General features: G+C 40.1%; 1 protein-coding gene across 2 annotated transcripts in view; it reads right to left on the reverse strand.

Moving 5' to 3' along the window:
* The window catches only part of SMARCC1 (SWI/SNF related BAF chromatin remodeling complex subunit C1), a 138701-nt gene that overhangs the window by 97572 nt on the left and 25633 nt on the right, over positions 1 to 15496 (reverse strand). For both annotated transcript variants that reach the window (XM_075547258.1, XM_075547257.1), the window contains exons 3-5: positions 14490 to 14575; positions 2825 to 2906; positions 1550 to 1642 (exon numbers count right to left, since the gene is read on the reverse strand). In XM_075547258.1, coding sequence (XP_075403373.1) covers positions 1550 to 1642; positions 2825 to 2906; positions 14490 to 14575 — 261 coding nt within the window. The remainder of the gene's footprint in view (positions 1 to 1549; positions 1643 to 2824; positions 2907 to 14489; positions 14576 to 15496) is intronic.

The following is a 15496-nucleotide window of genomic DNA, read 5'->3' on the forward strand; positions in this document are numbered from 1 at the left end:
AAGTTGGCACTTCATACCACGTCGAGGCACCTCAGAAGACAGGTCTACGAATCTGCTTCAGAAAGGTCACAGCATTGAAAACTGTCAGGGACACAGTTCAGCTCTCGTCAAGAGGTCATGTAAATAGCAACTAATAACAATCCCAAAAATATCTCCAAAGTCCTCACAGGGTACCATTTAAACCGACTCATTACAGGTCTACGGCACTGATTCCTAAAATATATGAGCTTATAGGACGGACATTTGAGTCAATTCTAGCATATATTCTTATGTATGTTGCTGGTGTTATTTTAAATCGGCAAAACTATACAAATATAAACTCTCCCCTGTGTAAAATAGTACAATAAGAAAGGATATTTTCACCGTGAAAGCCAGCATGTTGTCTGTCTGCTTTCTTATGGTATACATATAATGAAGCCATACTAATACTTAAGTCATTCAACAGAAAAGAGTGATGGGTGCAAGGTCAAATGCTAATGAAGAGATACTGGACTTTCAGGTCATCTAAAGTGACAACAGAATTAGACTCTATTTCTCTTTGGTAGGGATGTTACCGCTAAGAGAAGCTATCCTACATCTTAATCATACACATCATTACAAACTTCACTTTCAGACTCAGAGATGCTTTACTAAATGCTACAGTTGTAATTTACCTGGCAATTTCATTGGAGCAAGAAAGACACTTCATGAGGCTTCTCAACCAGTCCTAAGGTTTGGTAACACGCTGCTGCTTAAACAACGCTGTTCACGGAAAACTTCTAGCTGGGTTCCCACAAGTTTCCTATAGTCACAAATGTGTCCTCTGTAACTACCCAGGGCCTAAGTCTCAAAGCCAAGGTGGAAGCAGGAAGGGAAGCTGTCCAGAAGGCAGCACTGGGGTATGTACGTGATGACAAAGTAAGCTTACAGGGGAAGATGGCATTTTCAGTAATATTTTCAAAGAAACCGTGTATTAATTAACTGAGCGAGCAAAGAGGCAGGTTTGCTTCAAGGAACATTTGTCTTCTAGCACCAACAATGTGCTCCCAACTCCCATGCTAGTGGAGACTTCCTGATCTCCAGGATGCAGCATTCTGGGATCAAGACACACTGGCCTCTCGACTCTAGGAATCTCTGGGTGGTACAAATGGTCTCATTTGTTTGGTTACTAGCCAAAAGGTTGGCATTCAAGAACACCCAGAAATACTTTGGAAGATAAGTTTGGTGATCTATTTCTGAAAATTCAGATTGAGAACTATGGGTGATAGTTCTATACTGACCCACATGGGGTCACTATGAATCCACAAAATGAGGTACATGGCAACTGCTTTGTCTTTTTCCTGTAACTCCACGGAGATAAATTTCCTAAGACGGCAATGACTCTGAACAAATAGTTTTACTCTAGTCTAGTGATATTACTCTATCTAGACTTAGAATTAAAGACAAGTGGAAAGAGAAACCTAATACTACAAAAACCCATAGATTTTATTGCAGCTGATTACAGAAATTAAAAAAAACATTGTAGATGAGGCTGAATACTAAATATTTTTAAAGTGACTGTGTGCATTACCTGATGTCGTTTGATGATATCTTTCAATTTATTAGCCAACTTCAGATCGATGTCTGGAATGAGGTAGATGTTAGGTCTGGTCAGACAATTGTTCTGAGGAAAAAAGGACAGACCTTGAAAATCTCTCAGATTTAAAATAATGTACTATTATTTATACATAGTCCTAATGGCAAGTTTGATTTTCTTTCTTTTTTTAAAGTTACATTTAATACAAGAAGTTGTCCTTTGGATTAGAATGTAGAAGCCTTATCTGAAGATGAAACCAGTGCTCAACAGGCTCACAGAAGGCGCACCACGCTCACATCCCTTCTCTGTAGTTCACTCGAACATGAAACGCTGAGAATCCTCAAGTCAGCATCAAAATTAAGGTTCTATATTGCCAGATTCCATACTTGCCAAGGTTACCCACCCTCAGAGGAAAGCATTAAACGCAATGTTTAAGCTACAAGGTTTATTTGGCCATTCTTTATTTGGGAGCGGGGGGGGGGGTAGTAACCATTCTGATACATTATGTAATTTACTTAATAGGAAATAAAGCCTATGGATTTCAACAGTTCACGTTTCCCATTTATAATCTTACAAATAGCAGTATCAAAAAACATGTATATAAACTCCCAAATATGGTCCAAAAAATTCCATCAACTAAAACCACCTAATTATGTCTCTAGGCAATGGTCCATGGTACAAACTCATTCCAAGCACTAAGTTAATGGTAACATCTAGCTCAATGTTTGCCATTATTCTCCTATCAGGTAAAGTTAATTCAGTGATCAATAAAAATGATGAAACAATACAAATACTAGAAATCACAAGCAAATAAAATGAAATATTCTCACCTCCAGGTTATAATCTATTAGGATAAACAAAATTTGTGCTTATAGCACAACATAAAACCCAAAGAAAGTAACTTTTATAATTGATTAAATGTACCGTATATACTCGAATATAAGTAACTTGAATATCAGCCAAGGCACCCAATTTTACCACAAAAACTACACTAAAAATGTGCAGAAAAACCCGGCTTATACACAATTGTATACTACGGTATATAATATTTGTTCAAATGGATTATATGAAATTTAAAATATCATAGATTTCATCAGAAGTTTCAAAATCAATATTCTTAAAATAAGATTAATTATACCTTATAATTCTAATACCCAAGACTAACAAAATATTTTTAAAATTTCTCTTTCTCTGATCTTTTCGGTATCCCAATAAGTCAATATTAAAATTGAAAAGAATATTGAAGATATTTTTAGTTTAGCTTATTACCTGCACCAATGTCTTTTCAATGTTCATAAACATTTCAACATTTCGGTCCATTCGGGATGGGTTCTGTAGGTCAAACCTCCGCCTAAAAGTGAACACATTAGTTGATTTGTCATCTGCCATAAATAGAACAAAAACTTGGTTTTAGCATTAAAAACACATGAAGAGTTAGAAATTTGAACATTAAAATGGCAACTCGCTAACTGTGTCAACACCTCCATGAAAGACCAAAACCCAAACCACTGCTGATGAACCAATCCCAACTCACAGCGAGCCGGTACCACGGAGCAGAATGGCCACAGGGAATTTCAGAAATTGCAAATCTTACCAAGTGTAGAAAGCAGAAATCCACAGTTAAGTTTTCAGCTCCACAAAGCATGCCAATTCTTTGTCTAAGTTAATCTGCATTTCATACATGCTTAGATTCAACAGTTAGTATTCCCGCAGACAAAGAAAGCAAGTTGCATGTTTAATTCTGCCATATTCATAACAGTCATACATTGATTTAAATAGTCAGGATTTCTTCAAATAAGCATCCTAAGTTATTGCGTTATGAAGATAGAGCTGTATGATTCCTTAATCTGAGAATGTGGTAGCTAAAGAGTATCCCAACAACTCCACAAAACTAACCAGAGGTAACACACAAATGACGTCCGTGGTCTAAGATCAGTATCTAAATCCACTGGGCACATCCAAGTGCTGACTCATAGCAACCCCATGCAGATTCCTAAGATTTTAACTATTTATGGGAGTAGAAAGCCCACCTTTCTCCCAGGAGCTGCTGGTAGTTCCAAAATGTCAACCATGTGGATGGATCTCAGCCCAACTCATGTAACCACTACACCACCAGGGCTCCCGTGAGAAAGATTAAACCCACTTCTCTACACATGGAAACTCACTGACATGCAGCGGATTCCAGCGCCGAGTGACCCTAGCACAGAGTAAAACCACAGGAGTCAAAAGCGCCCCCCCCCGCCCCCCGTGGAGTAGCTGGTGGCTTCAACAGTGTGGTTGGGCTCCTTTCTTGGGATTGCATAATATGGGACTAGTACATAAGGCGTAGCATACAAATGTCACCTGAGTGGCTATCATGTATTAGAACAAAGCATTGACACTGAGGAGACAGAATAAAGTATGCATGCCCTTCAGCAAGGTGCCTTAATACAGGAATGGAGACAAAAATACACTGAGTACCTTACATATGACAGAGATGAGCCTTGAGAAGGCATGTCATTGAAAAATAGAACAGGAAGCCTGTGCCATTAACTCTGTGGCTCTTAGGTCCTACTTGCCACACCACCAAGTGATCGCAGGATCACGAGTTCGAGACCTGATCAAATTTGACACTGCTCCCAAGTTTCCCCAGAGCTGCAAAGAGGCCACCTTCTGCTGTTCATGTTTCTAAGACACCACATACTTGGACACAACAAGGAATTGTGGGCCACTGGAGGTACTGGCTATTTAAATCATAAAGTTACTAACACCTAAAACTACTATGGGCTATTAGATACAAATGTCAAGTTTCTACCATTCTCATGACCCTACGTGGAAGGGAAATAAGCAATAAATCCAGAGCTTCATGTTGTTGATATCTGATGTCAAGCTAGCCCCAGACTAAATGGCAACCCTACATCAAATGATTACAGATTAGACTGCTAAATTCCATAAGGTTCCTACTGGCTGGTTTTAGGAAATAGATCACCTGCTCTTTCTTCCTAGTTTGTCTTAGCCCAGAAGCTCTGATAAAATCTGTTCAGCATCATAGCAACATGCAAGCCTTCACCAACAGACAGGTGGTAGCTGTCTAGCAGGTATACCAGCTGCCAATCAAACCAGGATGCTCAGCACAGACCTGAGAATTCCACCACTGAGACACCACTACTTTCTGACAGAGCTGAAATCTAATGGAAGTAAGACAAAACATCTAGTATTTCTTTGGCAACTGTCTAATGATGATTCTATGACATGGTTAAGTGGTTATCAAAAAGTAGTTGACTAGTATTTATAAAATGTCCTGAAAATTGGGAAATTTTAAACAGCACACTAAATTTAACAACTCTTGCGTTCTTCCATTAAAGGGCTGATACTTTTGAAAGAGTTATTCTATCTTAGCACTTTGATACTACCTTTTCCTGCTCCACAGAAGAAAGATACAGCAGCTGTCTTTTCCTATAAAGAAGTACCGTCTTGGAAATTCCACAAGTGTAGGTTCCCAGGCTTATTTGGCCTACCGCACCCTTTTCAGAAACTTACTCAGCATGGCAGACAATGAAAAACATTTGTGCTACCGTCCCCAATGCAGGAACAAGTGTAGGTACAGTATCTACTTTTGTAGATCCCTTGGGTTGTCACAGTGGCCCCCAGGGGGCAGTACTGCACACTCTGGGAAAGTCAGGAGAGAAGCCTGTAGACTGGAGAAAGACATGGTGCTTGGTAAAGTAGAGGGCAGAGAAAACGAGGAAGGCCCTCCTCAAGAGGGAGTGACTGCAAAAGAGTACAAGTGTGAGGATGGTGCCAGATGAGCAGTTTTTCACTCCGTTATGCACACACGGTCACGGCTTGATGGCACATCAAGGAGTTGCAATCTCCTCCAGGCTAAAAGGTTTGTTTACGATCCTGTAATGGCTAGGACTAAATCGCTTCATGCGCTCCAAGTTACAGCACAGGTTTAAAATGCTCCCATCACCCTGTTTTGTCCTAAAAAATGCTTCTCACATTTCTAATCTTTCTAAATATGCAACTTTTCCAGGATCACTCCCCACCCAATAGGCCGGATATTATCACAAAAATCAGTTCACAAGTCACTTCTAGAAGTTATTCCTGTCTTCCTTCATGATCCCTATAAACAATGCGACTTAATTCCATAATGAAACCATCTTGTTGGTAGATTAATTTGCATTATATATCATGAAGACACCGGAGTCCTGGTGGCGTAGTGACACGAGTTGGGCTGCAAACTTGAGGTTAGCAGTTTGAAACCACCAGCCACTCCTCGGGAGAAAGATAAGGCTTTCTAATACTGTAAAGAGCTACGGTCTTGGAAACTCACAGGGGTAATTCTACCTTGGTCTATAGCAGCAGTTCTCAACCTGTGGGTCGTGACCCCTTTGGTGGTCAAACAACCCTTTCACGGGGGTCGCCAGATTCATCACAGTAGCAAAATTAGAGCTATGAAGTAGCAACAAAAATAAATTTTATGGTGGGGGGGGTCACCACAACATGAAGAACTGTATGAAAGGGTCACTGACTTGATGGCAGTGAGTTCGTTTGTTTGTTTTCATCATGAAGAAAAGGCTAGATTTTTTACTCTTCTGGTGTGGCTCAAACATAACAACTGTGAAAACTAGGCAGTGTTTGGGGCTGTCGCATACAGGATCACCATGACGGAAGCCGACGTCAACGGTTGCACCTAATAAGAGACTGCAGCCTTAGAGCCTAGCTAGCATTCGCGTATGGTTTTATACGGCAAACAATTCAACAAGTTAGTACTCATTGTGACTGAGGCTTAATATTCTTATCACTTTTATCATTAATGTGCTATGATGAGATTGAAATCGTTCTACAAGTAATTGCAACTAAGAAATTAGAGAAAGCAAAGTGCCCATGCCTACCAGAGCACAGAAATTCAGTGGACAATTCAGTGGAGACAGTACAGCTTCTAAAAATATCTTTTTAAAGTAGGGGCCCACAGAAAAAGATTTTTTTTAGAAAAAGATTTTTTAGCAATAAGAAATGATTTATTTACAAAACACTTATTATCTATATATTTGAATACCTACATTCTGATCTTCAAAATTAGAATATCACCGTTTTATAAAGTTGAAACAAAATCAACATGAGACAAGTAACTGGAGGCAATGAGCATCAATGCCCTGCCTTCCACAAAGAGAAACAATCAGACTTCTATCTCTGAAGGGAGGAACACAATGTGACCTAGGAAGTCCTGCTACCAAAGAGATTGGACCTAAATCCTAAAAAGCCTTGAGAGCTAACCACCAATTCAGTATACATCTAAGATGCTGTGTTAAATGGTATCTTGAGGATGCAAGCAGATCTAGAATATGGATGACGCTGCATGTCAGACTTAATTACAAAAAAAGAAATTAGCTTGAGAAAGGTGGAAAGGAAAAAGATAGTGGTTTTTTTACTTTTTAAGAGGCTTTAAAAAATTTTTTCCCTAAAGTTTCTTAAAAAGACTTCAGAGAGAAGCCCTGGTGGCATAGTAGTTACACGATGGGCTGCTAAATGCAAGGTCAGCAGTTTGAAATCACCCACGACTGGCTGCTCAGGAGAAAGCCAAGACTTTCTATTCCCATTAAAAAAGAGTTAGTGCCTGGATGGAAACCCGCAGGGCGATGCTAGCCAGTCCTATAGGGTCACTACGAGGCAGGAGTCTCCATAGCAGTGAAGTTGGTTTTGTTTTTTTTTTTTAACAATTTATTAGGGGCTCATACAACTCTTATCACAGTTCATACATATACATACATCAATTGTATAAAGCACATCTGTACATTCTTTGCCCTAATCATTTTTTTATCCTCTTTTCTTTTTTTACTTTTTATTAGGGACTCATACAACTCTTATCACAATCCATACATATACATACATCAATTGTATAAAGCACATCCATACATTCCCTGCCCCAATCATTCTCAAAGCATTTGCTCTCCACTTAAGCCCTTTGCATCAGGTCCTCTTTTTTTTTCCCCTCCCTCCCCTCTTCCTCATGTGCCCTTGGTAATTTATACATCGTTATTTTGTCATATCTTGCCCTATCCGGAGTCTCCCTTCCCCCCCTTCTCGGCTGTCCCTCTCCCAGGGAAGAGGTCACATGTGGATCCTTGTAATCAGTTCCCCCTTTCCAACTCACTCACCCTCCACTCTCCCTGCATCGCCCTTCACACCCTTGGTCCTGAAGGTATCATCCACCCTGGATTCCCTGTGCCTCCAGCCCTCATATGTACCAGTGTACAGCCTCTGTCCTATCCAGCCCTGCAAGGTAGAATTCGGATCATGGTAGTTGGGGGGAGGAAGCATCCAGGATCTGGGGGAAAGCTGTTTTCTTCATCGGTACTACCTCGCACCCTGATTGACCCATCTCCTCTCCTAAACCCCTCTATGAGGGGATCTCCATTGGCCTACACTTGGGCCTTGGGTCTCCACTCTGCACTTCCCCCTTCGTTTAATATGGAGGTTGGTTTTTAGGAGTCCCATCAGCCAAATGCAATGGACGCACCTTGCCTGTAGACTAACTTAACCAGAAAAGTCATTCATGGAATAGTCAGGGAAATACAAACACTAGATAGTGTGGGGGGAGGTCAGATGCTAACAGGCATCCTCCCTGAGGGCCATCAGTTGGCAGATGGCAGTGGGCCCCACTCCCTGCTGTTAAGGACAATGGACGCCTGCAGTCATCTATTTGGTTCCTGTAGGTGGGGTTTAAACCCAACTGATAATGGTTCCTATGGAGATCCAGAAAACAGGTCAAAGTTAAGCTGCCATCCTAAATCTAGGATCCGCCCATCTTGTCACATGTATACCCCCAATCCCTCCTTTTCCTATTGCATGTATTTCCCTAGACCACCCCTTCTCATTACTGTATTACCTATAGCACAACCCCTTCCTGTGACTTTATGTCTCACCTGCATTTAGGGGTCTTGCATGTCCCCAGAAAATATAAAAGCCTGGGCTAGCATTAAATATCTCTCTCCCTCCATGTGGACCATCAGCGGGGCTGAGGGGAGCATGCTATCATGAACCGTGTCTGACTCCATTTATTTCAATACTTCTCTTCTATCTCTCATGCTCTCTATAACTTTACTGTGATCTTTACTTATTATCGCTATACAATTGTGCCTACCGGACCCGTAATGATGTGTTAGGGGCTGGCTTCCTCTGACAAAACAGCTTTTAATATTGAGGAATTATGTGTTCCCTTAGTTCTGGTAATGATCCATTTTTATAATCAAATTTTTAAAACACACTGAAATATTTACAAGTAAATATGTATCAAAATGAAAATGTGCATACACAAGCATACACACATATGTGGGGAGAACGACAACAAAAAAGCCCATTCCATTATCTTTTAATTCCATTTTCATGGACTTTTTGAAGCCTCCTCATATATGTTTATGTGCATGTATGTATATTTTGCTTTCTATAGCAAAAATCTGAAAGCTTTGCTAAACAATGATTAAAAACATGTAAGAAAAATGTTTCTGAATTAGTTCGCCATGTAAGCAAAAGAAGTATTTAAAATAAGTGAACATTGAGAAAGGGTGCAAGTTATCAGGTAAATAAAACAATGTTGAGTAGAAAGAAAATCTGAATTATTTTGAAATTGCCAAGAATATTTAAATAATCATGGTTGTTATATAATATGGGGAGTATTTTAAGTCTATTCATTACAAAAATGAATGTAAAACTAAAATTACAAAACATTTAAAAATCGATCCTAGATTAATAAAGATTAAAGAGTAGAGTAATTCAAGTGCACTGTTGCTAGTGACATGGAAAGGGCACCCTCAGTGTTTGCTGATAAAATGTTAACTTAGTACCACTTCCTTGGGAGATAATTCAGCAACTCCTATTGGTGACACTGCAAGGTAAGCTCTGGACTGGTGGCCCGAAGTCCAGCAGGCTTCAACCCAGCAGTCAGTCCAGAGGAGCAAGATGAAGCAATCTGCTGTCAAGATTTACAGCCTCAGAGACACTAGATGGGTCCCTGTGAGTTGAAACAGACTCTTAAGAGTGCGTTTTAAGGAAACCAAACACACACAATAACCTAGTAACAATGTACACCATTGTGATGGACGGTTTCCGTGTCCTTCTCCTTTGTCTTACAACCCTCCAGCCCAGTGGTTCTCAACCTTTCATATAGTTCCTCATGTGGTGACCTGGTATGTGTGCATATCTGCATGTGGGCGGACCTGCCTGGAGCGGTGTCTCCATTCCTAAGACTATTGGAAATATGGTCTTAGGCGACCCCTCGTTTGACAGTCCCCCTCCCCCCAAAGGGGTCGTGACCCACAGGTTGAGAACCGCTGCTCTAGTCCTTCTTCCTCTCAATTGGGTGATCTTATGACTTGATTTGGCCAACAGAGTGCAATCAAAGTGACAGCACACCAGTTCCAAGACTGGGCCTTGCGTATTTTTGCTCTCTCAACACCTTTGCTTCTACTGTAGTAAGCGTGAGGCAGCTTGCTGAAGGTTGAGACCACATGAAGCAGGTCCAGCAGCGTACCCTACTGAGCCCACTCGAGGACAGTCAACCTCCAGTGGACCAACCTTCTGCTAACTGCAGAACACGAGCTGAGTTGAGAATGAGCAAGTTCAGCCAAGAGCAGAGCTGCTCGGTGGACCTATAGACTCTCAGCAAAAATAAACACCTGTGGTTGGATGTCACAGGGATGTGCCTTTGTTCAACAGAGCTACTGTAACACTTTCATTTCAGGAATTGGTCAGATAGACTCAAACAAGCAACATGAAGGGCAGAGAGTGAACACATGGGGAGGCTTCAAGAACAGAATTTTGGGGAAAATGTAATTGATAATTAAATTTTTCCATAAGTGTTTAAGACCCCTTCCTTGTATAATTCACACCTCTACTCCAGACTTCCAGTTTTGTTATATAAAACAAGGCACCCTATGCTCTTAAACACTAAGATAATTAAAAAGAAAATGATGACTGCCTCGTTGACCATATGTCAAACCGTACAGAACACACACACACACAACGTGACCAACAAAGACAAAATCCACACAATCGTAAAAGCACAGGATGCAATTTGGAAGGACGGACTTGCCTATTAACAGTGGTAACTAACAGAGAGGGGATTCACTGAGGCTTAATTTTTACTTCATATGCTGTTCTTTAAATGTCCCTCAGAAATTTATTGTGTTATAACTCATACAATTAAAAATAACAGAATTGAATATTGTCATTTCTCCTTACACATCACTACCACTGAGACTAATAATTAGGGGGTTGTTGGTCTATTTCACCTGAAGAAAACTCGTAAAGGCTTGTTTGCATGTTTCTTACAAATAAGGTCGAAGGTTACTGAAGCATGTGATCTCCTCTCCACACTGTGTAATCACCGTGGGTGCGGAGGGGGTGCACTGCAACTGGATGTATTTTATACCAGAGGGGAGTAATTCTCGCAGGGCCTAAGTAGAAGCACAAGGTAAAGCGCTCACCACTGGCTCCACTTAAGTCCCCATTCCTGTCCTTCACTTCCTTTTTTGGCTAAGGAGGTTTTCCATTTTTGACATCTTTAAAAGCCATCATAAACCTATTTACATGTTTCGTAAACATTTTATTGGGACTTTTACAGCTCTTCTAACAATCCATCCATCAATTGTATCGAGCACATTTGTACATATGTTGCCATCATTATTTTCTAGACATTTATTTTCTGTTGAGTCCTTGGAGTCAGCTCCTCTTCCCCACCCCACCCCACCCCCTCATGGTCCCTTGATAAATTATAAAAATATTATTTCCATATCTTACACATACATCTTTTAAAGTAATTTCACTGTGGTTAATGACAGAAATATGGCTTTCATTAAGGGGAGACTGCAAAGCATATTACTGCAATTGCTGTTAATAAACTGGACACAAAAACAAACTAGCAAAAGTTGTGTGATAGGTTTGTATGTATGTCATAGATATACATATATGTATAATATGTATATGTCACATACACATATAGTAGCTATTCTTATATATGTGTGTATTTAGGAAGAACTGATAAACCTGCCTGTTTACAATTAATAATCTCATGACATCTGGTAACCCGGCTTAGAAATTTAGGGTCATGCGTCCCAGTTAACTGGTCTTATAATATGTTAAAGTTCACTGTTTGAGTAGCAATACAAGGCACAGTTGGCTTCCACTGGTCTGGAAAACAAAGGACAAATGGGAATTAGAAACAGGAGGAAGAAATGCCTCCTTTGCCAGGAGCTCAAAAGAACTGAGTGGTGTCTGGCTACCATTACGGACCATGTTGATTTAAATAAATGTTTCGAATCCTGATCAAAAGGGAGAAAATGTTAAACAGAATTTCAAATTCTCATGGATTTCAGACTTCTAGAGCTATGACAACTGGATAAACCCTTTAAACTATTACCCTGAGATCATCTTAAAACTTAAACTAAAACTATGCCCTGAGTCTTCTTAAAACTAGAGTTTAACTTAGCTAGCAAACCCTGCTCCTCTTGAAAAAGAGGAGGCTGTCTGCTCCTATGAAGAGCGAGTCTCAGAAACCCACAGGGAACAAAAGAAGAGTTCCATATGCAGAGCCAGTCCTAGGGCGTATGTACACTATTACATCAAGTCAGCCAAGGTGGTGCAGCTGTTAAGTGCTTAGCTGCGAACCAAAAGGTCATGGGTTCAAAACTATCACTTGATCATAAAGAAAAAGAACAAGCATTCTGCTTTGGTCGAGACTTAAAGCCTTGGAAGCTTTCTGGGGCAGTTCTACTCTTTCATGTCCAGTCACTGTGAGTGGGAATCAACCTGACAACCATGGGTTTGTCCTAAATGGAATAGAGGGAGCCCTGGCTGCACGAGCGTTAAACACTTGGTTGGTAACCGGAAAGGAGAGTGGTTCAAGCCCACCAGCAGCTCACAGAAAAAGATGTGGTGGGCGGTCTGTCTTCCTGAAGACTGAATTCCTGAGCAGTACCGTCTGAATTCATTTAACCAATAATTCGTAAACTCTCAGCCAGACATAGAAGGCACCAGCAAGTACACACATTCGCTCCACCGAGGCAAGGTTCTGTATTTCATTAGGTTCTCAGAGTACCTTCATCTGTGTCTTGAGGGTGGCAGATTAGATGGTCTTGGACATTTAAAACTACAGGAGGAATCAGTTCCAATCTGTCCTGAGATCAAATCACAAATGTAGCATCATCTGACCAGAACCACCAAAAGCTAGATCAGCTCTCACAAGTTAAGGACACAGGTCTCCAGACTATCAGGTTTAGCAGCCATAAAGTTGGAGGTTCCCATAACACCCTGACTTTTTACAATTTTGTGATTTTCTACTACCCCCTCAGGATTATCAACCTTATGCTCTGCAACTCCCAGTACTCCTCACTTCTGATCTGCATGATATGACCTTGGGGATTCCCATTACCCCCTTGGGTACAATTTGAAAGAATTTTTAGTTTGGCTTCAGAATTCAAAGGATTGACAGAATTCAAGAGAGTGTTTGTTTACTACTACAGTTTTATGAAAGCAAATAGGATTAAAGATTAAAAGACATAAAAAGGTGAGGTCTAAAGTTCCCAAGTGAAAACTCTCAAGTCCCAAAGGCACTGCCCTCCCCCAAAGAAACAGCTATCATCAACTAGAAAGCTCCTGGAGGTTCAGTGTCTAAGCTTTTATTGAGGTCGCAGTACATCAATCATTGCCCAAAGTAAGATGAACTCAGACTCATCACATGGTAGGCCTTTCTGACATGTCCTACCCCAACCCAAACAGAGCTCATAAGCTTAAATCCTCAAGTCTGATCTGGGACTCCCATAGACAACCAAGATTCCAGTCACTGGGTAAGCCTAAGGTTTTAGAAGTTCTCACAAGAACCAAAAATAAAGATTAAAACCAAATAATAATCTATCAAGGGCTCATGAGGGAGGGGGGAAAAAAGAGGACCTGATGCAAAGGGCTTAAGTGGAGAGCAAATGCTTTGAAAATGATTAGGGCAAAGAATGTACAGATGTGCTTTATACAATTGATGTATGTATATGTATGAACTGTGATAAGAATTGTATGAGCCCCTAATAAAATGTAAAAAAAAGAAAAAGATTAGGGTAAAGAATGTACAGATGTGCTTTATACAATTGATTGTGATAAGAGTTGTATGAGCCCCTAATAAAATGTTTAAAAAAATAATAAATAAACATAAAGCAGACTGACACACACACAAAAAAGATTAAAACCTTTAGGTCAGGTTAATTGTGGTGCAAACTCATCTACTCGACAAATGTTTGGCAGTTCAAATCCACCCACAGCTACCTCCAAAAATAGATCTAGGGCTCTGCTTTCAAAAGGTCACAACTTAAAAAACCCTTTGGAGCACATTTTGCACAGAGGGGTCAGATGAATATGAATTGGAATCAACTCGATGGTGACTAACAAGGTTAATTGCAAACCCCCAAATCTCTATAGAGTACATATCACAAATTCCTAAAAGACAGAGCGAGCCCTATTGACACAAAGAGCTCAGAGTCTGGCTACTAGCCAGAAGGGTGAGTTTCAAGCCAGCCAGCAGCTCTGCAAGAGGAAGACTTGGAAATCTGCGCCTAAGAGTGTCACCAGGAAAACCTGTGGGCTATTCTGTCTCCTGGACTCACAAGGCCACAAGTGAAGACACCCAACAACAGCAGTCAGAAAGTCTAACAAGGACTTAAACACAAAGAGTTAGACCTTTGGCAGAGAACACAACTGTATATGGCACATACAGGCCATCTAAGAGAAGTAGCTTGCCTAATAATGCAAGAGCTGGTCATGTTTTTAGTGGCTATAGGGACAAGGTAAAATAGGGTCCTACTCCACACCTCAATCATAATGTGCTATGTTTCTCTTACAATACAGAGAAACAGAACTTAGTAACAACTAAGAGAAATATGTCAAAATTGCAAATAAATTAAAAACTTACCATCCTTGTTCGTTTTTGTATTTGTAAGCAGCCCCAAGAATGTGGCCCAAGGTGCCCCCAGCCTTGAAATCCATGAAGCATTTTGCCTGAAAAGATTACAAGGTACACGTGAGAAAACAAGACACTGACTAAAAAAACCCGAGTTCTATAAACATAAAAATAACATCTTCCTTAAATACTTTCTGGAACAAATTGAGGTATAAAGCTATTTTTCTAAAAGTTTACGAATAGTATTTTTGAAATTCCATCAACGTTATTCCTTAATAAATTGCAGTCTTTGAGAATCATGAACAAAAGATAAATCACAATGTTCAACAGGAAACATTAATGTAAAAAATTGATATAATACAAACTTTACTGATAAACCTTAAATCTAATTTTTAAATACATAAAATTCCAGCCACATATAATTTCCAGTAAGCTTCCTATAAAACTATAAATATTTGTAAGTAGTAGATATTTTTTCCCATTTAGGTTTCTGGCTTTAAATTACAGAAAAATGGTAACTGAATTTTGTTAAGATTTTTTTTATAAAACATGACTATTTACATACTGTATATATACTAAACTACATGTAAACTTACAGCTATGATTTTTAAAATATTCTAAGGATTATTTTTTAAAAAACCAAAACGGCAAAGGTCCTGTCTGGGTTCTTCCGCGGGTCCTGTCCCCGCCGAGAGGACCTCAGTCCACCCGGCAAACCCCAACATGGGCTCGGTGGTCTTTGAGGATGTTACTCTGAACTTCACTCGAGAAGAGTGGGCTTTGCTGAGGAATCTCTACAAAGATGTCATGCTGGAAACCTTCTCGATCTTGGAATCAGTCGATAACCGTGTTCAGACTGACACCAGTGGATCAAATCCCCAGCACGACATTTTGGGGAATGAAATCTCTGATGAGAAAATAAAAAGTTTCCTAAGTTATACTTCCTCATTTGATTTGGAAAGTAAAGAAAAAATGCAGTATGTTCAAGATCATCGTGACATTCAGAAGCAGGATTCGAG

Source organism: Tenrec ecaudatus, chromosome 4, assembly GCF_050624435.1.
Source record: "Tenrec ecaudatus isolate mTenEca1 chromosome 4, mTenEca1.hap1, whole genome shotgun sequence".
Classification (NCBI taxonomy): Eukaryota; Metazoa; Chordata; class Mammalia; order Afrosoricida; family Tenrecidae; genus Tenrec; species Tenrec ecaudatus.